The 25,995-nt window shown below is 35.2% G+C and overlaps 1 protein-coding gene across 2 annotated transcripts; it reads right to left on the bottom strand.

Moving 5' to 3' along the window:
* Positions 1–207: 207 nt before the first annotated feature.
* On the bottom strand, positions 208–25,517 carry LOC144965576 (charged multivesicular body protein 7-like). Of its 2 annotated transcripts, XM_078901071.1 has the most exons (11): positions 25,348–25,501; positions 19,483–19,789; positions 18,296–18,458; positions 17,370–17,564; positions 16,822–16,892; positions 13,713–13,775; positions 13,286–13,334; positions 9,987–10,106; positions 8,488–8,586; positions 6,799–6,997; positions 208–4,972 (listed from the first exon to the last, which is right to left on the bottom strand). In XM_078901071.1, exons 2-11 carry the CDS (start codon positions 19,740–19,742, stop codon positions 4,869–4,871), a joined length of 1,323 nt encoding a protein of 440 aa, XP_078757197.1. In that variant the 5' UTR covers positions 19,743–19,789; positions 25,348–25,501; the 3' UTR covers positions 208–4,868. The 2 variants fall into 2 exon arrangements, with proteins under 2 accessions (XP_078757197.1, XP_078757198.1); XM_078901072.1 differs by lacking the exon at positions 17,370–17,564 and having other exon boundaries at positions 2,087–4,972; positions 25,348–25,517.
* Between the last annotated feature and the right edge of the window lie 478 nt (positions 25,518–25,995).

Raw genomic sequence — 25,995 nt, 5'->3', positions numbered from 1 at the left:
ACAACAAAGAAAACTGAAAAGGAAGCTGTACATCTTTGACCACATGGTATTCAATATCACTGATGGATATCAATGGATGACAGCAACAGAATCTTACATTACAGTCATGGCTCGCCTCAATACTTTGGAATAGCAATTCAAGTCGAGAGTTTTGACAACCATGAAGAATACAATATACCGGTAATGCAGAACACCTGATATCAAAGCTCATGGTAATCATCTCTTCATAATTTATTCAGCAAAAAATATTGAAAATTATCATTGACAAATAGGCAAATATTGGAGAAAAAAAAAGTTATGGACTGCTTTGCAAGTAGTCCTCATCATGTATAAAGAATGCCATCAAAATCAAATGGATTAATATTATTTTCAAGACGAATAACAAAATCAAGATCATTATGACCATTTTTTTTCACAGCAGACCCATGACCTGAAACTCACAAAATCAGTCAGACAGCTCAAAGGAAACTAAAACAGGATGTAGAATCTTGTTGGAACTCTACATATGGTAAGCTGTCAACAATTCCGCTAGCATTACAATACCATTGTAGAGCTGTGTACAGAAAGGCACATGTCCACATCCATCGTCTGCTGTATCCGATCTCAAATAACAACACCACACTCAGAATGACATTCAAAATTATTTGAGATATTACTTTAAGAACTTCGACAACTAAATCACCTCCAAATGGAGACTCTTCTCGACCCCAGGTTTACGATTAAAGGGTTCTCATCAACCTCTTCATCAGATGTCAACAAGCCTGCAGACACTGTGAATTCTATCTGCATGTTATCTAAGAAACCACAGTCAAAGTTGAAAGAGGAAGGTAAACCACAATCTGCCAAAAACATTCTGTCTGTAATCATCATTTGATGAAAAAGTAAAACAAGCAACAGCAGGCGGCACCACCAATGACAGCAGTGGAATTTGAGATAAGGTGACATCTGGAATCTCCACACACTGGTGAAAGGAAGCATCCAAAGTTAACCATAAATTGGAAGGACAGCAAGAGGTTATTGCTAATCCAGCAACAGCAATCTTAAGTGAGCAATTTTTTTTCCAAAGCTGTTGAGCTGATTTCTATCAGGAGAGAAACCACCAGTCTAAATATTGTACATACAGTATATGATTTTGTTTGTGAACAATAATTTGAAAATGTAATTAATTTTCACCATTTTAAAGATAGTGACAAATATAAAAAATAATCGAAGGCAACCAACCTGATCTCGTTTTGATTTGTTATTTCTTATAATTTCAATGTTGATTTCTTTTCCCCTCAATGAATGATGAGTAAAAAATTAGTCTAAATGAATGAATGAATTAATGAAGGAAGGAAGGAAAGAAGGAAGGAAGGATTTTTACTGTGCAATACCTCTGAGTGTCAAAGGTCTTTTGTATTAAAAATTCTACACAGTTAAATTCATATTAACATGAGGAGCTCATAACACGATTGCATATTTGGCCACAAACCCTGAGTCTTAGCTGAGTGGTGATGAGTCACTGCACAGGTAACGTTTGGACGGCAGTCGGCTGGGTCATGCTGACCGGATGAGCGGTAGCCGTGACTGATTATGAAATGCATCATCATTCCTTCGTTAATGTTACATTTATATGAAAAAAATTCACAACATTTTGGAGATAAATCATGTTCCTGTCACTTGTATAGTTCTGAAGGATTTATGAGTTGTGGAAAATTTTATATTTATTGTTTAAAATGCATTGAGCAAAGTGAGGTTTTTAGAAGTGAGTGAATTTTTAAATTATTGTTTATAGTAAGTATTTATCCAACCATCTCTTTAATATTTTGTGAGTGCTTTAATACTTTAAAAATATACCATCAAAATGTCAAACTTTTGACCATTAAAAAATGTACAATGTTTCGAAGGCTGATATTTTCCCATTTTTTAATATCACACGTAATGTTTAATTTGTCACAGGTTAATAGGTTACTGACAATTTAGTATGAAAATGGCTCACACATTTGAGTACCATCTTTCATGTGTAAACGAACTACGCAGGATTTGTTGTCATCGTTCATTTACAGTAAAAGAAAAAACATCAAGAAAGAAACGTATAACATGTGAAACGTATAAAGAGGATTTAATTTTAATATTTAATATAAACCTATCCAAAGACATTCAAGACAAACATTCAACTTCTTTGTGTTACAAGTGTAGTTTTAAAATGCGAATGATTAAGCATAAAAAAAGTCAAACTAGGCATACAAATATGGTTTCAATTGGGACTGATAGATATCATCTCTGGACAGAATATGATCCAACCCTGAACATTGAAAATTGTTTAATTTGCTGCCACTATGAATAAATTTTTTCTGGATCAAAAAATTGTCCGAAAAATAAAGCAAAGTCTGTAAGCACAACAGATTCATTTCAAAGTGTTCAAAACATACCCCCACTAGCATTTACATCAGACACTCATCACGATGTATTGACACCCTCAACATCATTTACATCACACACTCCTGATGATGTATCTACACCATCAACATTATTTACATCAAACACTCTTAATGATGTACACTCACCTCAACATCATTTATATCACATACTCATCACAATCTATTTTCACCAAGAATGGTTGACAGCTCTACTTCACCCATGGACAAAACAAATATTACCCTATCTCATTTATGTAGTAAAGGTTACAGCGAGCCTTCGAGTACCTAAAAGAAACAACTCACACTAAACTTTAAAAGTAAAACAGACACTGTTTTTATGGATGGACAACTGCTAATCAGGTCTATGGGTCCGTGAATAAGTCGCTGGTTACCTGATCTACATGTTGGACAACTACAAGAACAACGGCCAGTTGACTTGGCATGATGGTGTCATACCTAAGGAAGAAATCTGGGTAAAGGTGGGAGTCGATCATGGAAAAGGAAGCTTAAAAGTGTGCATGGCAGTTGTCAATCCATGCAAACCCAATTCAAATTCAAACACAGTGTGTTACACACACTTGATAGGTATGGCAAATGTCAAAGACATGCATGACAACTTAAAGATTTTCATGACAGACACACATAAAAAGATAACACAACTGGAACCAGTCCAATTGGAGGGAAGAAAAATCGTGGTGTTCCTTCATGGAGACTATGATTTTCTCAGTAAGTTGTCTGAGCCACAAGGTACACATCCATGTCTGTGGTGTCTGACAACTAAAAAAGGTATGCAGCAAGGAAGGGATTTTAGAGTAAATGCACCCCACACATTAGATTTGTTGAGAGAGGATCATGACAAATTTATGAATCAAGGACACAGAGAGAGAAAACAGACATTACAATAAAACAATTGCATCCACGACCCATTACTCAACGTATATCTCAACAAAATCAGCCCACCATATCTCCACATCTTACTTGGCATTACATTAAAACATCACCGTCTTTTGGAATGTGCTGCGGATGAACTTGACAACCATATACACAATAGCAACCAACTACATCAAACAGGACAAACACACAATCTTCGCAATTATGGAGGTAATTGCAAGACATTCTTCGACATAAAAAAGAATATTGAATTTTTGGAAGGATGTGCTATTTTCGACGATGAGTGGAGTAACAGACTTACAATGACACAGGAAGACTTTGACACTTTACAACACATACCTTTAACACCCAGAGCTGGTCCTGTATGCTCACAACTAGATACAGTGCTTGTCAAACATGCAATCCAATCACACCACAAGCATACAGTCGCTCCTTCACAGGCAATCACTATAACATATATCTAAAGCCTGATGTTTTCCATGACATTACAACTTCAATCATTTCAACAACCCGTGAGTGGACAACGATCCATTCATCGTGGATAAAGCTCATGAAATCAAAGTAAGATTGACTCGCTTAATGCTGCATATTCAATGGTACAAAGCACCCGGTCACACATAAATCCTATCTCACACACATCCATTACAGGCATCAAAGACAACATTGACAATTACATGATGACATATGGACATTATTATAAAATTGCGTTAATACCAAAACAACACATTTTGGAGTATCACTGCCTTCCCTTCATACAACAATATCAGGTTGGACCTGGATTGATGGAGGAGCAGAGTGGGGAGTTTATTCATTCCACTATTCATAAACTCGAGAAGAGGACAGCTGCCATGCGTAATGAGGAAAGGAAAAATGAAAACTATTCTGGAATCCCATCTTCTCTAAGTCTCTCCCGGTTTACAAATAAATATTCCTCGAGTCAGACAGAGGCTTTATGATCGCTACACACTGCAGTAAGAACCATAAATTTGAAATGTGAGAAAACCAGTCAATTAAACCGAAAATCAAAACATTGTTGTCATGGCAAAATATGGATAATCTTTTACCTATTGAAATAAATAAGAAAAAATGAAATTTCACAAAAAAGCATTAAATCGAGCAGTGTCTAAGTAGACTTAAGATTTGTATGCTGGATTAAAAATATATCAATTTTTATGATCAGTGACATTTGTGAAACTGTCAAAACTTTTCTTCCTGATGAAAAAAAAAACAAGATCAAAGAGAGGCCTAAAAAATATATTGCATGTCTAATATTTTACTGATGCAGGTTAAAATGTCATTTTCACCTGCCGACTCCCATCCACAACTTCCATTCTATAAGCAGGTTTGCTGCTGCAAATAAAACTGCAGGTATAGGGGGTATAAAATTGGTAAAAATACATCTATCGCATCGTAGATTGTGCTCAAGGAACTTCATATATCACAGAAATCTATATAAAGTAATAATCATTTGGTCATTAAACACAATATACCTCACCAGGTTAATCTATAAAGGAACTAGCCATGCAAATTTACCATACTAAATAGAATGTGTTAAGATAACATTCCAATTTATACGTTTCAAGTTGAAGGGAAGGAACCCGTCCCTCTTTCAACGTTTTCAGCTTGTGATGGGGAGATAGACATTGACGAGGCAGGGGAATGAATTGGCACTTCTGGAAGATCTGAAAAAGAAAAATGGGTAATTCTGTTGATGGCTGATATAATCCGTCCTTTATATATTATCATTTTCATCATCATAATCATCGTTATTATTATTATCATCATCATCATATTTATTATTATTATTATTGTTGTTGTTGTTGTTGTTGTTGTTGTTGTTGTTGTTGTTGTTGTTGTTGTTGTTGTTGTTGTTGTTGTTGTTGTTGTTGTTGTTGTTGTTGTTGTTATTATTATTATTATTATTATTATTATTATCAATTCTAATAATTCCCTTAAGCAGGGAGTTGCTCAAGGAGGCGTTCTAAGTCCAACAGTCTTTTTAATCTTTGTCAATGACATCGTAAAGAATCTTCCATGACCTGGTGTTCTGTTGCTTTGAAGAATATACCACCACAAACTGCTACAGGATTCAACAGGCCCTAACAAATATAGAAAACTGGACAAAAACTTGGAAGGACACTGGAAGGACAAAACTGGCTAATCAAAATCTTACCTTACTGGAGTTCCATCTCCCTACAGAGATTGAATGTCATGAAACGCCATTCTTCATGCTCAAGGGCCATTACCGAGCAGTCGATTATCTTTTTACCAGTTGTTGCCTCCACATTTCCTTTCCAAGACTTCCTAGGTTTGCCCCATGCCTTTCTGCCAGCTACTTTTCATTCTAGCACTGATTTTTGGATGGTATTGTGTCATCAAAATAAAGGAGTCTAAAACCACCTACACCATCTTTAGCCTTTCTCCCAAGGACCAATAGATAGCATTAAAAATTAATGGCAATTCACTTCCTCAAAATAATAGCCCCACATCCTTAAAGTCACCTTTGACATAAGATTGACCTGGAAATCACAGACACGTAAAGTTGAGGCCCAAGCCAAATCACGACTCAACCTTATGAAGAAATTAGCTAGCTCCACATGGGGAGCAGATGCTTCAATACTTCAAAAGATGTACACTGGAAGGATCAGGCCAGTTCTTGAATATGGAGTATCTGCAGACCAAACTTTAATAAGCTGGGCAGGATTCAAAATCAAGCGTGTAGAATTATCACTGGAGGCATGAGATCCACCCCAATCCAAAAAGTTGAATCAATGTCCCACCACAACTCCATTGAGGATCGTCACAAAATCAAGGTATTGATACAATATAGAAGACTTTCTGACCAGCCAATGAATACTAGAATAACACAGCAAACTAAAGGAAGACAAAAGAGGAAGAGCTTCGCCCACCAAGCAAAGCACTGGAAAAAGAACAGAATTGAAAGGCCAAAACTGAAAGAAATCATCAATTTCACCACAATGTCAATCTGGAAAAGACATAGTCTTATCATCTTGAGACCTAATATCTGTGTCTTATGATGTTTTGAAGGTGCTTGTGTTGTCTACCAATTTTTTTGTGGTAGTGTATTCCAGTCCCTGACAGTCCTTGAATAAAAAAATATTTGTATAAGCATGTTCTTGTGTGTGATTGATTGTAGGAATTTATAGGTATTCCTGTGTCTTGATGTGCAGTTGCTTCTGCAAATTGTATTCCTAGGGATATTCAGATTAACCAGAGTGATCTTAAAACAAAACAAAAAAGAAACTAAGCATGGCTCATCTTCAGCAGTCTCTTCAGCAGTTGCCATCCTTGTTGCTCCAAAGCATGTTTGACACACCACTGATCTCTGGATTTACAATTAGTCACAAATCATGAAAAATTTTCTTAATTTGAGTTTCAGTGTTGGCCGAACAAGTAAAAGGTATCCTTATCTATTACCATCAGTGACATAAAAGCCTCTTCCTTCTATATATTTATATATGTGGGAATTTCAAATTCAAATACTTACCCAAGTCTGAAAGAGACAAGCCAGCCAAATCAGGTAGGACTAGATCATCAGCCAATGACAATTCTTTTCTTTCTGCTGGTTTCTGCTGTGTGTCATTCAATAAATCTTTCAATTCCTTTTCTAATAATGATACTTCTTCATCTGTTTCTAGTCCATTGTTTTGAATGGCAACATTGATATCGTCTGAATCTTGGATTGCCTATATATATTTAAAAAAAGACAAAGTGAAGAGCTTTTAGCAAACATTGTTCTCAGTCTCATGAACTCAACACTCTATTTTCCAGCGTGTTGCTTGTGCTTTGACAAATTTCCTTATTTCTTCATTAAAAAAACAAAGTGATTTAGTAATCCTGTTCTCATCATTTAAAAAGGTAAAAAATTAAATAAACATTCTGAAACCTTATAATCTGACTGCCTCATTAAAAAATAATTGACCACCTCAATATTGTCTAAAATAAACTCTTAAACAATGATCGTTACCAAGAACACAACAACATCCCAAAAAAAAAAAATTTTAATGGAATATATTTTCATCAGTCATCGCAACATTTTTTTTGGGTTATAGCTTGTCACACGCTTGCTAACACTCTTAAGAACCAACAGAGTAGCCTGAGCTCATCTGATTTTCTATTGTATGAAAAAGGGACAGGACAATTGCTTCCTCTGTATGGACAATTGGATTATTGAAGAGTTATTTACATCAGATCTAATCAAAGTCCTAGTCAACCACAAAATCACAAGTAGGTGGGTTGTAGTCCTTCAGATCCATTAGGTCCAAGGAGACGGAGTTTATCCTGGTTTCTATAACATGAGACGGACAATAGCAAATACTTACTACCCATTGGAGAGAATGCTAGTCTATCACAAAGTATTTTCCACCAAGTCTAACAGACCCAGCTACCCAATTACTGATATGTGGAAAGGGAGGTCACAAAAGAAAAATCCAACATAATATAGGGTCTAACCATGTTGCTTGTGTTAATGTCAGGTGCACTGTATATTTCATTCAGTTCTACTAATAGATAATGCAGCCATAAAAAGCTATCATGTTTAATAACCCTTAAAGTGATATTTTCATCAATGCATAATCCCATACTTCTTCTTCTTTCAGCTTATCCCACATTTTGCAGGGTTGCCATAATGAATGCCTTGCATCTCGGCTCAGAGCATCATCTTCCTCTAGGCCCAGTTCTTTCACATCATCCTTTACTTTATCCCACCATCTAGTCTTTGGGCATCCCTTTTTCCTCTTTCCCGCTAATTGTAAGTCCAATACTTTCCTTCCCACGTACTCCCTCTCTCTCGTCTCTTTACATGTCCGGACTGAACCATTCCAATTTATCTTCTCTCATCTCAATGCATAATCCCATCACTTCTGAAAATCCTTTTTTTCCCCCATAATTTAAATTTACAAATGACAAAAACTTTGCTTGATGGCACCAACACATCCTCTACTATTATGATACTATCTTTTTAAAATGCTTAATATAATCCTATAATAATAACGAAAGAGACCTTTTCTAGTGCTGGGCATAACTAAAATCCAGCTAATATCCATATTTTTGGCAAAATTGCCCAAATTCGAGATAATTAAAGGGGTAATCCCATAAAGAAAACCTTTAATGAATCAAATGCTTAATTGTGAGTTATTATTTAATTCAACAAAGTACAATAGATTCGCTGAATTACCTCATTAACCTCATCCATTACAGATTCGACGTGGGCTCTGCTATTTTCCTTATTCATCATTTTCAATACAGCGAGTCCTTTCTCACATGCTTTAACAACCTACAGAGAAAAGGTGAAATGAAAAAAGACCTTTAAACTTGTTAATAGGAATTCTATATACATATCATTTTAATGCTCTCACCTCTTGTGTGTTTTTGCCTATAATGTTATTATAGATAATTTAATTTAATTTTTTACTGAGCTCTTTTGAAGCAAAATATTATGTTTGTGTGAGGTGTTCTGGCAAAACCTGTCAGATGTCCGAAAAATTTGAATCATGTATTATTACATATTCTAATAGTAGCACCATTTCTGGACAAAATGCAGTTTGAATTTTGTAATTATCTAGATTATTCATATTTGAAGGGAGGGAGGTCAAAAATTTTAAAACAGAGAAAATCGCTTTTAAAGACAAGACATACACATTTACTACAAATTCTTTAACATTATCATCACAATGGCACTTGCTCACCATATTTATACTCTCAGTGCTCATAGTTACTTTGTCGTTCATGATATCATTTTAGTTTTCAGATATTGATATTGACTTTTAGTTATCTTATACTGTAAATTATGATATAAAGTTGAAAGCAAAATGTGATAGTTGCATGATTTTATTGATGACACAATATTTGCACAGGATAGTAAATGAAATGTTGGACAATTGCTTATCGCGTTACTCCTTTCATTTGTATACGCAACGTTATACTGACTCAATGGTAGCTTATATTCATGCCCACTGACTTGTACTCCAAAGAGCAAACAATGACAAAAAGAGTGATATGTAATATGTTGGCGTTTGGTAAAAGTTTAGGTTCTCAGTGTTAGTTGAAATCCTCTACCATTGAGGTAGGATTTAGGTCAATTTTGAAGGTATTTTGCTTCAAAAGAGCTCAGTAAAAAATCAAATTAAATTATCTATAAGCTTCAAATTGTAAAATCCTTTCATCAGAATGTAGTTATATGGAAAATGAAAACGATGGTGAAAAAATAAAAATCATGCAGATAACATTTTTCACATTTACTCGCTCGTACATCACAACTAGCTTGTGTGACATCCGAAGAGTTTTGCCAAATCAGCATATTATATATTTGTGTCCCTTTAAAAAATAAAAATATATATAAGTCTCATTTGTTTGACAATGGATGGAGAGATAGATATATAGATAGCTAGATAGACAGATAGAGAGAGAGAGAGAGAGAGAGAGAGAGAGAGAAAGAGAGAAAGAGAGAGAGAGAGAGAGAGAGAGAGAGAGAGATAGATAGAGAGAGAGTGGCAGGTAATGTGGGACCTATTGTTTGATATTCACATTAAGAGCGATGACTTTAAATAACTAATGGAGTTCAATAGATGAACAGAGAGAGCATATTGACAAATTGATAGGTCATCAAACACATTACATGACAATAAATTGCAACCAAATTCCAACTGGAGCTCTTATTTCTTTTAAACAACATACCATCATATTAGTCTCTGCTTCCTCAATTTTGTTGAGAATTTCTTCCAGACTGAAAATTGTTGAAGATTTTGACAAAACGACCATGTCCAAACGTTTCTTTTTTCTTAAGCAATGCAGAGCCTGACATTGAATAAATCAAAGCAAAAATAGACATAACAATATGGTGGCAATCAATATTAACTCACTCAACCCTAACACCAACTATATCCGTCGTATACCCGGGGTTACTTTTACCCCATGCTATTTATTACATTTTTCTGAGACAAATTATAGGCATAGAATCAAAGCTAATGTTCTTAATGTTTACATGTTCATGGTAGTTGAATAAAAACATTTATGCACATGCTCAATTTTAATACATTTTTTCCAATTTTGAAAAGTAGCAAAAATCTGGGATTGAGTGAGTTAATCAGAGAAAATTCATTTCAGTATAAGACAATCTGAAAAACCTTGCACATGAGACTGTGCCAAAAGGTCATTTTCGTAACATTCCACACAAAAATACTCCAACACTAAGTCATTTTTAAAAAACTAATAACATAATTTACTTTCATCAATTTTTTTGGGTTGAATTATGAAAAATAAAACAAAAACTGACGATCTAGCACAAATAGATTAGTTGAAATAACTTCTAAAAGGTTTTTTAAAAGTGTGGATAAAATATTAATTTTGTCCTCACTTTTTCGACACTTTAAAAACCTATGACTAATACCATTTATATACCAGATCATCAGTTTTTGCTTTATCTTTAATCATTTGGCAACAGCAGCCATGACAATACTTAACACCATCTGGAACAACAACATTGATTTTGGAGTTGTTAAAATTGTTCAGATCGCTGATACTGCCCATCCTGCTCTATGTCTGTGAAAGATGGACTCTCACTGCAGATCTAGAAAAACGAATCTGTGCTTTAAAAAATAAGAGCTACAGGAAAATCCTTGAGTTTCATATCTGGAACACAGGACAAATAAAGACATATTAGAAGAGGTTGAGGACCAAGCAGGAGGACACGAACCACTGTGGTCAATAGTGAAAAGAAGGAAACTGCCATGGTTTGGACACACTGTCCGCCATGATAACCTGTGAAAGACTGCCATGCAGGACCCTGTGATGGGACAAAGGAGAAGAGGAAGACAGAAAAAAAATATGACAAGACAACATCAAAGATTGGACAGGCCTGGACCTAAATAGCTTTCTAGAAAAGGCCAGAGACCATGATGAATGACGTGAGGTTATGAAGTCTGCATCCTACATGTCCCCCCCGACGACCAACTGGTCATGGGAATGAGTGAGAGTGAGTTTATCCTTTAACCCAGAGAAACTGATGAAACCAAATTATGTCCTTTATTTTTGGTGGTGAATGTTACAAAATGACAAATTGCACAGCCTCACATGTAAATTAAATGATATTAAAAAATTATGACAATCTTGACAATAGCAATGAAAAGTACATTTAGATAGCAGACAAAAATATGTATTTCTTAAATGAAGTGGTGGTGTAAGTTACTTTAATCTCTCCATAAGGTAGGTGCAATATATAGTATACACTGTGTCGTCATCATCATCATTATTACAGTGGAACCTCCTTAATGAGGAAATGTCTGTCACTGTCAAAACTGTCTCGGTTAGCTGAGTTTCCCGAATTGCAAGGGAAGTTGATTTCACAAAGTTTGGAGTACTAAAGACCTTCTGTCACATCAAGGCGATCTCTCTAGATGTTTAGCCATGAAACTGACTGGTTAAGAAGTGTACATTTGGGGGGAGGGAGTGGTTGACTAACTTTTTGGTTATCTCCTTAATTCTTTTTTTTTTGGTGGGGGGGGGGGGGGGGGGGGGGCGCAAAATCAAGCCACTCCTTTTCATTTTTATCATTTTTTGGTGACATCTTTGTAATAAAAATCTTTAACATTATGCACCAGATTTAATAGGCTGTTATTTGAATTGTAATTATTGTTATATGACAAGAGCGAATGCAGTTTGCACATTTTTCATCCAATCAAGCCAATTCAATTGGCCAGTGAAAATGATAGTGGTATCATGTTTGTGTATTTGTAAATTTCTGCAAACATAATTCATAACAAATTTGGTGGTATAGTGAAAAGTTCAAAGGAAGCAATGTCAACTGGACACAAGTAGATGTCAACACCTTTAACAAAATAATGCACTATTGATTGTTCAGTCAGACCGAAGGGCTAGAGCTCAGGTGGTCGCTGGTTCGGATAAGTAAGTAAGTTCAGTCAAAACATTAGCTCTGCCCCAACCCCTTTATTGAACATTGTCTTGCCTGATGAGGCAGGAGGTATGAGACTTGTTTCACATCTTGTGAAACGATGGACGCTGTAGCAAGCATTGACACAGACCGTAAAATAACTCGCCCTTAGTATACATGTGTTGAGTGCATAAACCAGGGAAGCTATCCAATGATTATAATTTAAAAATCCTGAAAATCAGGGAGATGTCTCAATTTAGGTGCCCCACATACAGAAAAACTATTTCATGGTCAGTTATAACCTCACCATTCTCTCATCTCTTTAATTTCTGAAATCGCTTTAGAGGATCAATTAAAGTTATAATGCCTTATGTGACTAGGTCTCTTGGTGTGTTTCGATAGAGCTTTCATACCACTGCTCCTATAATTAATTTTATCCACAAAACCTGCTTCCTGCAGCTTCTTAAATGAATCCGAATAAAAAATACCTTCCTCAACTCCTTACTGCAAACATTCCCATTTCAATTTATTCTTGACACTTTTCTCTGGAGTCTTTATACTTTTGTCATCTCTTTTAGCAAAATATTCTTCACATACCTTCATCATTCTCCACAATAATCACAGTTCATATTTGTACTTATCACGAAGAGGAACTAAACAGAACAATTTGCCCATGCTCAAGTGCCAGGATATTTGTCACTAGGCAAAAAAAGTTCATGACTAATGATGAAGCCTGGAGGTCTGGATTAAAACCAACTAATAATATTTCAAAAGACAGATTTCAAGATAAATAAAAAAATGTGGCATCCTAATAAACTATTCGTTGGCGAGGCTGTCTTTGTAATGACAACTTTCACTTGGGTGTTCCTGCTCAATTTGCATTTATTATATATTATTTTAACACATAGAAACTGTTGCAATAAAATCATCAAAATGAAGATCTGGCTCAGAGATGTCCATCCCAATAAGCAGGGGACCTCATCCTATTAGAGGGATAAATTATATACAGATAATTCTGTTCCCTGGGATTTCATCCCACATCATCATCATCATCATCATCAGTGAACTCATCAAGACGAGAACATACCATTCCTTTATTGTTGTTCTTCAAGTAATCTTTGGCTTCCAGTCGAAGTCTGAGGATTTTCGAAAGAAAAATGTAACAATATTTTTTAATCATCCTTCAACAGGTGCAAATGAGTACAAGGCTATAGGAAATGATGAATACAATGAGAGTGCAAGTGTCAAAAGGAGTCATTTGTACTGTACAAAATGGAAATTTGTCCAGTTGGGGGAGTGACTGAATTACATAAATATATCAGTCAATATGAAACTGAGAAACTACCTTTATAATTGCATTTTCATTTTTCATTAAAACAATTACAAAAACAAAATGCTATTCTATGTTCACAATCAAATTAATATCATTTTAGTGAAGTGATTTTTTAATTTAAGAGACGTAAATTGATCATGCCACCACAGAGCTAAAGAAAATGCAATAAAGAGGTACTTACGCATCTGCTTTATTTGAACAGGTATTTATTTCATTCCTTACTTTCAAGAGAGCTTCATTAATTCTGAAAAAGAATAATGAATATGGGCAATGAGGATATTTTAAATTTAAAGGGAACATATTTATAATAGATCATTGCATACATATATTGATAATAAGGTACAATACTCAAATGCCTTTTTTATTTCTTTTTTTTTTTTAAACAATCATATTAGCTAGTATCACCTTTGTGTCACAGCGGTACAGAGGTAAAGCCTTGGATTCATATACAACCGAACTTTGTTTTACAGCACTTGCAATACATTAAGGTCATATCAGCACCAGTAAAACGAAGGAAAATAGATAGTAAAAAGTCCTACAATTATAATTAAAGCACCCAAGAGAAGGTAAGACAAAGGGGAATTGGTTCAAAAAGGAAACAGACATAGATTCCAAGAGCATGCTATCAAAGTACTTTGTTTGAGAGTCTCATCCAGACACAAGCAGAGGTCCCCACTAAGAGGAATACACTCACATATTTTACAAATCATATATACTTGCGATCAAAAGAAAGTATACACATTTAAAATCGTCGTTACTTTTTCATCCATTGAGATAGGCTAATGATTTTCCACTGAGTTGTTTACCATTAGCCTTTCTGTGTACCGATAGTCGATGCTTTTGTTTTTGACCTGAAATTCGCTCATCACGTCGCGCACATGCTAAAATTACCTTTTAGCCCCTTACAGTGGACAGGAAGTGTGTAGATTACTTTTTTTGTCATCAGTGTCTTCTTGAACTATTTTCAAGGCAGGAAAACACAATACAAAATACCATCCATTAATCTACGCGATGCCACGACTTAGTTTAGAACAACGTGCACGTGCCGTTGGTCATCTTCAAGCTGGACAGTCTGTGACCAATGTGGTAAGAATGTTTAATATCACAAGGAGAACTGTATATTCCTTAGTGGATCGATTTGAAATAACACAAACGGTAAGGGACCGAAATCGAACTGGCAGGCCACGAGTAACAACACAAGATGAGGACCGTTTTATACGCATCTATGGGATTGTTTTAGGACGGCGACTGAAACTGCGCTAGAGTTCCCAGGTGCACGAATTAGTCTACACTGTTTGACGCAGACTGAGAGAGCATGACATTATCGCAAGACGTCCGATGATGCGACAACTTCTTAGAGCACATCAGCGTTTGGCCCGTCTTCAGTCGGCCCGTGCTCATCTGCGCTGACAACGCATGCGTGGTCATTTATTCTCTTCTCAGATGAATCACGCTTTGTGATTGGAAGAAATGACGGTAGATTATGTTGTTACCGAAGATTTTACGATTCTTGTGTCTTGGAATCCCCAAACAGAGGATATGGACAAGTCATGATGTGGGGTGGAATAAGCAGAGACTATAGGACACCTCAAGTCCATGTAAATATATCCCTAACCGGTGCAAGGTACATCCAGCACATTTTACAACCCTATGTTATTCCATTTTTTCATGAACATCCGAAATTTTAACTTCAACACGACAATGCACCATCCCACCGAACTATTGTAATGAGGGATTTTATAGCAGCAAATAATGTGAACGTTATCAGCCTGTGGCCTGCAATATCCCCCGATCTAAATCTGATAGAACATATGTGGAACATAATCGGCCTCCAAGTTCGTTCATTAGACCCGAAAAATGAACAACAACTGTTACACGCCATAAGAACAGCTTGGGATAACATTCCTCAATACCAGCTGGCCAGATTGACCAATTCCATGTGTAGGAGATGCAATGCTGTGATTGGAGCGAACGGGTGACATGCTCGTTACTGATTGAATTAGATTCACCTTCACTTCAAACGAATTGAACACAGGTAATTTTATTAAAATGTCATTGTTTGTCAAAATTATAGTGTACGTTTTGACTTGTTACTTCCCTTTTTGAAGATCATGTTTTAAAAAGTCTATGTTGCATACAAGATCAACCATAAACGTTATAAATTCTAACAAAATGAAAGATAAATGATAGTACTATGATTACACATATGCTTTTAATAAACCAGAACAATATTTCATACTAATTCTGTAGATAAAACAAGTGTATACTTTCTTTTGATCACTAGTATATAATATGTAAACAAAACATAATACAGTTCATAACAGAGAGATGATTTACAAGACAAAAAATATCATCTCCCAAAACTCTAACTACACATTTGACTGTTTCCCTCCCAGCTAGGATATTATTATCATTATTAATGCCCACCTCTCAGGTTGACAAGAGAGGCCAACTTAAAATTTGGTTCACATGAATTTCAGCCACAACTCGGAAGAATTTCAATACCAAAACTGGAATTTCCGCATAAAAAATCTTATCTATTGTGGACTATAACCATCCCAAAACCCTTCTTCTTTTTCCAAATCAAGTAAAGCTCCAAACAAATTTTAATAGTAACATATAAAATCTAAAAATGTATGGTAGGGGTGGTATTGTTTGTTTATTTTTAAGGGTTTTACAGCACTTGTGACACATTTAGGTAATTTCAGTGCCAGTAAAAAGGAGGAAAATGGGATAATGAAAAGATTCTAGAAATCAATATCCAATGAATTTTCAAGGACGTGCAATAATATCAAAATCAAGGAGTTTTCAGGGAGTCTTGAATTTAAGGAGCCCATGGGAACTCTGGTAATTATAAAAGTTTGTATGGGTGACGAATTACAGAATCTTATTGGGATACTTTTTTTGAAAATTGCAATGAAAAATGCTACAAACACAAAAATTATGTCAAGTGAGTAGAGAGCAAAAAAAAAAAAAAAAAAAAAAAAAACCAACAAAAAAAACATTAAAGAACAAATAACAAATCAACTTATTGTTAAATGTTGAAATTTGATTCCGATATCTAAAAGTGAACTATCTAAGAGATAAAGAACAAAATATGCTGTTTTGCTGAACAGTTTAGCAACTTTGACTATTCCATGATCCTCACCTACCACTTTTACTACACAATGAAATAAAAGGTGAACAGCAATTACCTCTAATATGACTTACATTTGACTCTAGTTGTCAAAATCAAGGAGTAAGAATTCAATGGAAAAAAAAAAAACAATTTAAAGAAGAAAAATACTTACTCAAAAATATTTCTATCAGTAATCTTTATAGCAGACACAGATGCTTTATTCTCTTCACATATTTTTACAAGCTGAAAAAAAACAAAAAAACACAAAGACGATTAGATTTCTCTATATTAAATGAATAATTTTGTTTAAAAAGATAAAAACTTGAGCATGCCAAAGCATTCATTTTCAAATAGCTGCCTGAAGCACGGCATAGCAAATTCTCTAACACAAATGATATACAACAAATAAAACAAGAAAATCAAAACAAACAAAGAAGCATGATGATTATGAACGGAAATAAAAGCCACCCAAGGGAACATACTATATCAAAGAAAGGAGCTCAACGTACTCATTTGTTTACCAAACAAAGAAAAATTCTAAGATAGATGAGTTCCCAAAATAAGCGTTTATTTCAGTACCATAATCTTTGTGATTCTAAACATATCTTTTCATATATGTCCATACTTATACAACCTATACTTCTTATAATAAAAACATGTGTAAATTATCATATATTCTGATCGTAAACAAAAAAAATTAAATAAATAAAATTCACGTACACCACCACACTGTTCTGTCTGCTCCAAATGTATCTTTTTGTCCATTTGCAGATAATTTGAAACCAAATCAAAATGCTCTTTTGAGTCCAGAATATGTAAGCACAAGTCCTCAAACTTTGCGTGTGATATCACATGGCTTGTTATTCCTTGACGAATGGTAGATTGTATATGAGAGAGGACTTCTTCAGCAACTTTCTGGAATCATAGATCATTTAACAATTGTTGCATTACGGTATTTGCTCAATGCTGATGAGAGAAGAACATTCATAAATTATCATCATTGATATGGTTTAAGAGAGATAATCAATAAATACGCAAGGACCTGGGTTTAACACACACACACACACACACACACACACACACACACTCACTCTCTCTCTCTCTCTCTCTCTCTCTCTCTCTCTCTCTCTCTCTCTCTCTCTCTCTCTCTCTCTCTCTCTCTCTCTCTCTCTCTCTCTCTCTCTCTCTCTCTCTCTCTCTCTCTCTCTCTCTCTCTCTCTCTCTCTCTCTCTCTCTCTCTCTCTCTCTCTCTCTCTCTCTCTCTCTCTCTCTCTCTCTCTCTCTCTCTCTCTCTCTCTCTCTCTCTCTCTCTCTCTCTCTCTCTCTCTCTCTCTCTCTCTCTCTCTCTCTCTCTCTCTCTCTCTCTCTCTCTCTCTCTCTCTCTCTCTCTCTCTCTCTCTCTCTCTCTCCTCTCTCTCTCTCTCTCTTCTCTCTCTCTCTCTCTCTCTCTCTCTCTCTCTCCTCTCTCTCTCTCTCTCTCTCTCTCTCTCTCTCTCTCTCTCTCTCTCTCTCCTCCTCCTCTCTCTCTCCTCTCTCTCTCTCTCTCTCTCTCTCTCTCCTCTCTCTCTCTCTCTCTCTCTCTCTCTCTCTCTCTCTCTCTCTCTCTCTCTCTCTCTCTCTCTCTCTCTCTCTCTCAAGTTCCTTACTTGTAAAACCTCTGGCCATATAAAAACAGATGGCGTTTTCTTCGGTGACCCAAACACCTGACTCACACCCCAAACCAAAGGTTCTTTCACAAGTGTGGAGAATCCCCATGACATCCAACTATTTCTCTTCTTGTAGTCCTCAATAGATTTCACTTTGCCTAGTCTAAAAATAAGGGGGGAGGGGGGGCGTGAGACCAATAATAATAATAAAAATAACAATAATAATCATAATATAAAGAAAATAAATATAACAACAACAACAATAATAATAATAATAATAATAATAATAATAATAATAATAATAATAATAATAATAATAATAATAATAATAATAATAATATATAATAATAATATGATGATGATGATGATGATGGTGATAATAATAATAATAATAATAATAATAATAATAATAATAATAATAATAATAATAATAATAATAATAATAATAATAATAATAATAATAATGATGATGATGATGATGATGGTGATAATAATAATAATAATAATAATAATAATAATAATAATAATAATAATATATAATAATAATAATAATAATAATAATAATAATAATAACAATAATAATAATAATAATAATAATAATAATAATAATAATAATAATAATAATAATAATAATAATAATAATATTTTAAATGGTCGCTGAACTCCTGTAATGGCATATATTGTCAGGTAGCAAAACAAAACAATTGATCTCTTAACCAAAATCGTATATTTAGAAAGGCAACCCCCCCCCCCCCCCCCCCCAAAATAAAATAAACCCAAACAAAAAATAATGACAACATTACTAATATACACAGCTATTTTATGAATTCAATTAATAACCAATACAAATTTTTAATAGGAAATAAGTGGTAAACTAGGATATAAAAACTAGTTCAAATTTTATTTTTTTTTGGATGAATTTTCATTTAAAATATGACAAGGAAAAATCAATTGCCTTGATTAGTAAAAGCAAAACAAAAGAAAAACAGAACGAGTAGAAGCAATCATCAGAGGGTTGACGCCCATGAAGCCCAAATATATCCTTGTTTGTGCAATAAAAAACGACTCTTGTTATCATTTATATTAAAAATTAAGAGGGACAAGTAATGTAATCAGTTTGAAATCTGTTGAGTATTAAAAACAAAACAAAACATAAATCCTAATTACAATATTAATTGTAACTTCACCTCTCAAGTTCTTCTATAACTGTAGGAAGACACTTTGGAGTTATCCCTTTCCTTAAAAAAAACTGAGGAAGACTATTGAGATCTATAGTTATCCAACGATTTTCCATAGCACTCTGCTCCAAACACCTTTGCCAAAAATTCATTTTACTGGTCCATGACGTGGGGTTGACATTTTTCCCACGAAAGGGTGAATACAACACAGCAGCTTGTTCATCATTGTCAACATATATGGGTACTTTCATATGATCTTGCGATGCCATGATTTGTGTCGTTCATCAATTTTGGTGTTATTCCTCCTTTTAAAACTCTGAAATAAAAGAGTTCAGTTTGAACAAAAAATATGTGGATGATAATACCACTACAACTGAAATATTCCTGTTTGTTTTCAAACTACTATATAGACCTGTATAATGTATAGTTCTTTAATTCCCAAGTTCTGACATTGTCTAGCGAAAAGAAAAGGGAGAAAAAAATATCTTTTCAACATAATCACAAAATTAATGGGTTTTAATAAAGCTATAAATGATAAATGAGCTATCAAACTGATTAGGTTTAATGCATTTGTTTTCTTAACTTAACTGGTCATCTGACTTTGATTCTCATACATAATACTCTCCAGCATTTCAATACTGATGAATTATTTAACGTTTTGCTATTTGTCAAAAAATTCCCCATAATTGATGCAATCTACCAAGAAAAAGTTGCATATTATTAAAAGTTTAAAAAGAGACTACAATCTACTGCTTCACTATAATAAGCTTTGACACCTCCCGAGAATAACAACCCAAGGCAACAGAGAATGACATCTTTATGCAGAGAGCTTCTCAGTAAAATATTCTATAGCACTGGGATCAGAGCAGCTTATAAAAATGGCAATTTGTAAACAATACAAAGGGACATCTCAAGAAATCGATAATCAACAAACAGTAAAAAGTTGACATGGTCAATAAAATGTGGTGCTTTGTGCAAGAAGAGTATCTGAAGATGCTTTCTATGCTCCAATCCAATCCAATCCAATCCACAATTATAATTGCAGTGTCATATGGTGAAGATTGATGCAACTAGGTGTGGTGGGGTGGCATTGACATACTATCTATATTGGTTTTAAACTGGTCTCGTTTTAAATAACTATGGATGATTGTCAGGTTATATCAAGGAATTTACCCAATGGAAACCGTACGGTGCTCTTATTGGCTAACCAACCAGCGGCCTCGATGAGAAAAATATCCGCCATTTTGATGTTGGCTGGGAATCGCGTTACTATAGTAAACAAGCGCTGATCGGCCGTTCATGAAAACAAGTTGCTGCTCGCTCGTTTAACTCAAAATTATTCAAAACGATCTCTCTAAAATGATATAAATGTGACTTCTTAAGGTTTTCTTCACGGTCAAAACCACACAACATTCTATTAATGATTACGTCCGAGGCAAAAAGGAATATTGACAGGTCGACCGAGAGTTGAACTCGTGAGACGACAAACATCAATGCGAAGTGTAGCGAGAGTCAAGCTATTGTTTGTCTTGTCCTATTCTATATAGAGAAAAGGATAAATAGTATAGCCTCGTGTGTGAGTGGTTGCGTGTCATAGTCTTGTTTTTAAATTGTTTCTGTTGTTTATGTGTGTAGTGATGACTCTCTCACACTCAATTTCAATGCCGAAAGAGGAATTCCCGCACACAAGAAAGGGGAATTGGGGTGGTATTTGGCATACATATTGTATAGTATCTAGTTCTAAATAGATAACTGATTAGAATTATATTATGATATATAAACACAATGCCAAATACAATTCCGAAGTTTCCTTATTTCAAATGAAGTAAAGCTCCAAAACCTAATGGTAGTGATTGTAGTACTGAGTGTTAGTGAGGTGATGTGGTGTTGGTGGTGGTTGTAGTTGTAGTAGTAATAGTGATGATGATGTGGTGGTGGTGATGATTGTAGTTGTAGTAGTAGTGGTAGTGATGATGATGTGGTGGTGGTTGTAGTAGTAGTGGTAATGGTAATGATATGGTGGTGGTGGTGGTTGTAGTAGTAGTGGTCGTGATGATGATGTGGTGGTGGTGTTTGTAGTAGTAGTGGTAATGATGCGGCTATGTGGTCTCTAGTAGTATGACACTCGCTTCTGGATCGGAAGGTCCTGGGTTCGAGCCTCGCGCTCGGCGCATAGTTGAGTCCTTGGAAAAGGCTCTTTACTCACATTCTCTCACCGTACTCAGGTGTAAAATGAGTACCTGGCCGTTAACAGAGTTGTCTTTGTCCGAAAAATTGTAATATCGCCTAACAGGCGTCATGTCCCGTCCTACATGTTAAATGTTGACCAGGGACCCCTTGTAAAGCGCTTTGAGCACATTTAGTAGATATTGCACTATATAAAGCTCAATTAAAAAAAAAAAAATATTTCAATGATGATGATATGGTGGTGGTGGTTGCAGTAGTAGTAGTGGTAGTGATGATAATGTGGTGGTGGTTGTAGTTGTAGTAGTAGTGATAGTGATGATGATGTGGTGGTGGTTGTAGTACTAGTGGTAGTGATGATGATGTGGTTGTGGTGGTTGTAGTAGTAGTTGTACTGGTGATGATATGGTGGTAGTGGTGGTTGCAGTAGTAGTGGTAATGGTAATGATATGGTGGTAGTGGTGGTTGTAGTAGTAGTGGTAATGGTAATGATATGGTGGTGGTTGTAGTAGTAGTGGTCGTGATGACGATGTGGTTGTGGTGGTTGTAGTAGTAGTGGTAGTGATGCTATTGTGGTGGTGGTTGTAGTAGTTGAGGTAGTGATGTGGTGGTGGTTGTAGTAGTAGTGGTGGTGGTGGTTGTGGTAGTAGTGGTAATGATGATGATATGGTGGTGGTGGTTGCAGTAGTAGTGGTAGTGATGACGATGTGGTTGTGGTGATTGTAGTAGTGGTAGTGATGATGATGTGCTGGTGGTGGTGTAGTAGTAGTGGTAGTGATAATGATGTGGGGCTGGTGGTTGTAGTAGTAGTGTTAGTGATGATATTGTGGTGGTGGTTGTAGTAGTAGATGATGTGGTGGTTGGAAAACACATTACAGGTTATTATAATACATGATTACACACATTCTCTAACTTCATTTTTTGACAGCTTCGTTGTGCCATAAATATACGCAACAGTTCTGAAACATTTTATTGTGGATTTTGATATTGTTTGTTGTTTTTCTTGTGTCGTTATGTTGACATAGATACCGAATGAATGGTAATTACTACATTCTCAGCCAACAACAAAATGGCGCTGAATGCTTTCATTGGTGGACACTTTTTAGGCTTCGTACGTATTCTCATTCGTTTAATTCTATGGGTTATATATATATATATATATGAGTGTGTGTGCGTGTGTGTGTGTGTGTGTGTGTATATTTGTTTATCAATTTCTAAACCTGTCTACTTCCATTTCCTTTCTGCCTTCCTCTTTTTCACTTTCTCTGGTTTGTCCTCAGCAGAAAACCAGGGGCAAGACACTCATTTATTGATATTCCTCGTTTTTTGGGGAGCATGGCCGTCAAAAATTTTTGGCACACAGAGTTAAAATCTTCAGCTGTGTTGGAGACATATATTATCACCTCTTTCACTTTGTTTCTCATTTGATCCATGTTAATCTATTTGGCATCACGTGATGTAATCAACAATTTAGGTTGTGACGGCTTTGGGGTGTTCAGTTCACAAAAAATGGGAGCGTGATCTAAAATGCACTTATCAATGACTGACACAGTCTGCGTTGGTTGGTGCCAGAATCCAGTCAATGGTATTTCCAGATCTGCAGGTGGGGTTAGTGACAAGTTGATCTAAATCATGTTCGGAGAGCAAAGCGTTGATTTGTTTCACTTCTGGTGAATTTGGTTGATTATGATGGAGAATAAAATCACCCAGTAATATATTTTTTTTACTATTGAAATTGAGTTTGGTGATAGATTCGTGGAACTCATCTACAAATAAGCCAGTAGTGGTAGTGGTGGGTGTTGGTGTTGGTAGTGGTGGTATTGTTGTTGTTGTTCTTATTATTTGTCTTGTTGTTGTTGTTGTTTTCATTTCACCTGGGAGGTCGGTATACCCATGTTAATGATAATTTTATTTTAATGATGTTGATGACTAGTTCATGTGACTCAAAAGTAACACTGTCAAAGGCTGTATTCTTTTAATGCAATTTTGTAAACAATTTTTATATATTATTTCTATCCCTCCACCACATCTATTCTTCCTCTGAAAAGATTTAAAGCAGTATCCTATTGGTGTTATTTCCATGAATATTGAATCATCTCATTTTCCCGCAACCACGAAAATTAGAATGTCAATGTCTTCTTCTTCAATAAATGATTTCACGTCTAATATTTTTTACGACACGATTGAGTGTTCAGATGACAAATCAGAATGGTGTGTTTTGATTTTGATGCAGGGCGGAAAAGGTTTTGTGCTGACATTGTTGTGTCATTCTCCAAAATAACATGCCTGATGGATGGGGGACGTACCAGGTGGGGTATTTTGGATGGCAGTGACCGATGTTAACTTTAATAGGGCATTGCTTTCTTGTGACGGCTTGGCACGGGTGAACAGGTTAACATTCTCATGAGATACATTGTTTAAAAACAGTTCATGATGGAAAGGCATGGTCAAAAATATAGTGGCACATATGGTGAGTAAACATAATAAAAAAACAAACAGGCACGGTGAATACTGGTAAAATAAACAAGGTCAATGAAGTTAAAATTCCAGAAGAAAATCATAAATAATCACATAAAAATCACAAAATCTCTGATATGAAAGTTAAATATACTTATATTATATCATATAAAAGTTCAGATTATCACGGTTTTGCTGGTATAAAAATCCTTGTGAATGAAGAAATATGTCTTACAGAAAAACATTGAAAATGATGGATGATTGTAAAAACATGTCTGCCTGTTAGTGTTAGGTGGGTACATACATTAGCTAGTTACTATAATTAATTGTTATTTTCATTTGCATTAATTTTATGTAATTATCAATAATTGAAATAGACGTCTAGATCTTTTTTGAAACAAACAAACAAAACTATACTGCCATGGGAGACGGAGATTGTTTTTTGCGGCACTCCAAAAAATAAATGTTACAATTGCAGTTGCAGCACTACTGATTTTCGTTCATATTTTTCATATTTCATTTGCGGCATTAGTGAAAATAATCGATATATTGTGAACTTGCGGCCAAAATATCACCCAACAATCTATATCAGTGACAGTATATATGATTACAACAAAATACTTCCTATGCGTTACAGGCTTGGAACTGTTAAGGGGAAGGTCGGCAGTGAAGACAAAGATCCACAATAATGACCCAAGAATTGATTTCTGTTACATACTCAATACATTTGGATAGGACCACCATTGATGAATGCACAGATGAATTTTGAAAAATCATTTCTGGTTGCCATGGAAATGGACATAAACATCCGTCATCTTGGATTTTTGGCATATTTTCAAAGTGGCATTTCTCAAAAACGTATTCATGTAAAGTAATGTCACGAACTTTCGTGGTCAGTTTGATGAGATTATAGTTATAGGCTAGGAAAAATGCAGATTTTGTCACTTTTTTAGAAGTATCAAAAAGTTGTAAAAAAGAAATTTGAATGAAACAAGTATTTAAAAAATAAAATAAAGGTAGGTTTTAGCAAACAGATTTCTCTTAAAAGTGAAGAAATTCAATCATATCGAAGTGGCCTTAATTATGAGAGGGGTGTGTCCTTTTGAGTTTGAGAAACTTATCTCTTCTTACTTAAACTTAAACTTAAAGTTTCAGTAAACCTGAACAAACTTGGTAAAAAGTGTGTAATGTAGTCTGGATTGTTTGACATGAATAGCTTAGGAATCCACTTACTCTTTAAAACACTGGTTGAGATTTCCTGGCATGTCATAAAAAGTTCTCTTGGCTAAACCAACGATGGTAGAAGTCTTCCATCGTTTTTATTTTGGCTAAAACTAAACTGTTGACGGAAAATTGAAGCCCAACCAGGGTTGCCAGATAATATTTCATAAATAATCCAAACCATTACGAAAAGTAATCCAGCTTTCAAAAAAAAATAATCCATTTAAATGTCCAGCTTACCAAAATATCAACAACAAAATTTTGTTTTTAAATTAAAAATAGAGATATGTCGTCCTCATCCTCTTTCTCCTCCTGTTTTGACGTCTACACCAACACCTAAATCCATTGCTTTGGATGTGCTTGCTTTAGCTGTACTAGCGTATCTGGTTTTGGACTCAAATCGTTGGATCATACTACTTTTGTTACAACAAAATCTTTGCACAAGTAAAACCATGTCACCGTGGAACTCCCAGTGACCTCCAGTGTTGTCAATTGTATTCGGTTCCTTGGTTTTGTTTTGATGTTGATAACTGATAACTAATGAAAATATCCTTTCAACTACAGCATTACAAATAGGTGTGGTATGGCACATCAATGCATAGATTGCCAAGTCACAAAATGGCTCATATCGCCTCACTTCTTCTTCTTTCAGCTTATCCC

This window comes from Berghia stephanieae, chromosome 2 (genome assembly GCF_034508935.2).
Source record: "Berghia stephanieae isolate SIO BIC M18660-M18661 chromosome 2, UCSD_Bste_1.3, whole genome shotgun sequence".
Taxonomy (NCBI): domain Eukaryota; kingdom Metazoa; phylum Mollusca; class Gastropoda; order Nudibranchia; family Aeolidiidae; genus Berghia; species Berghia stephanieae.
This window is presented reverse-complemented; position numbering and strand designations above follow the sequence as displayed.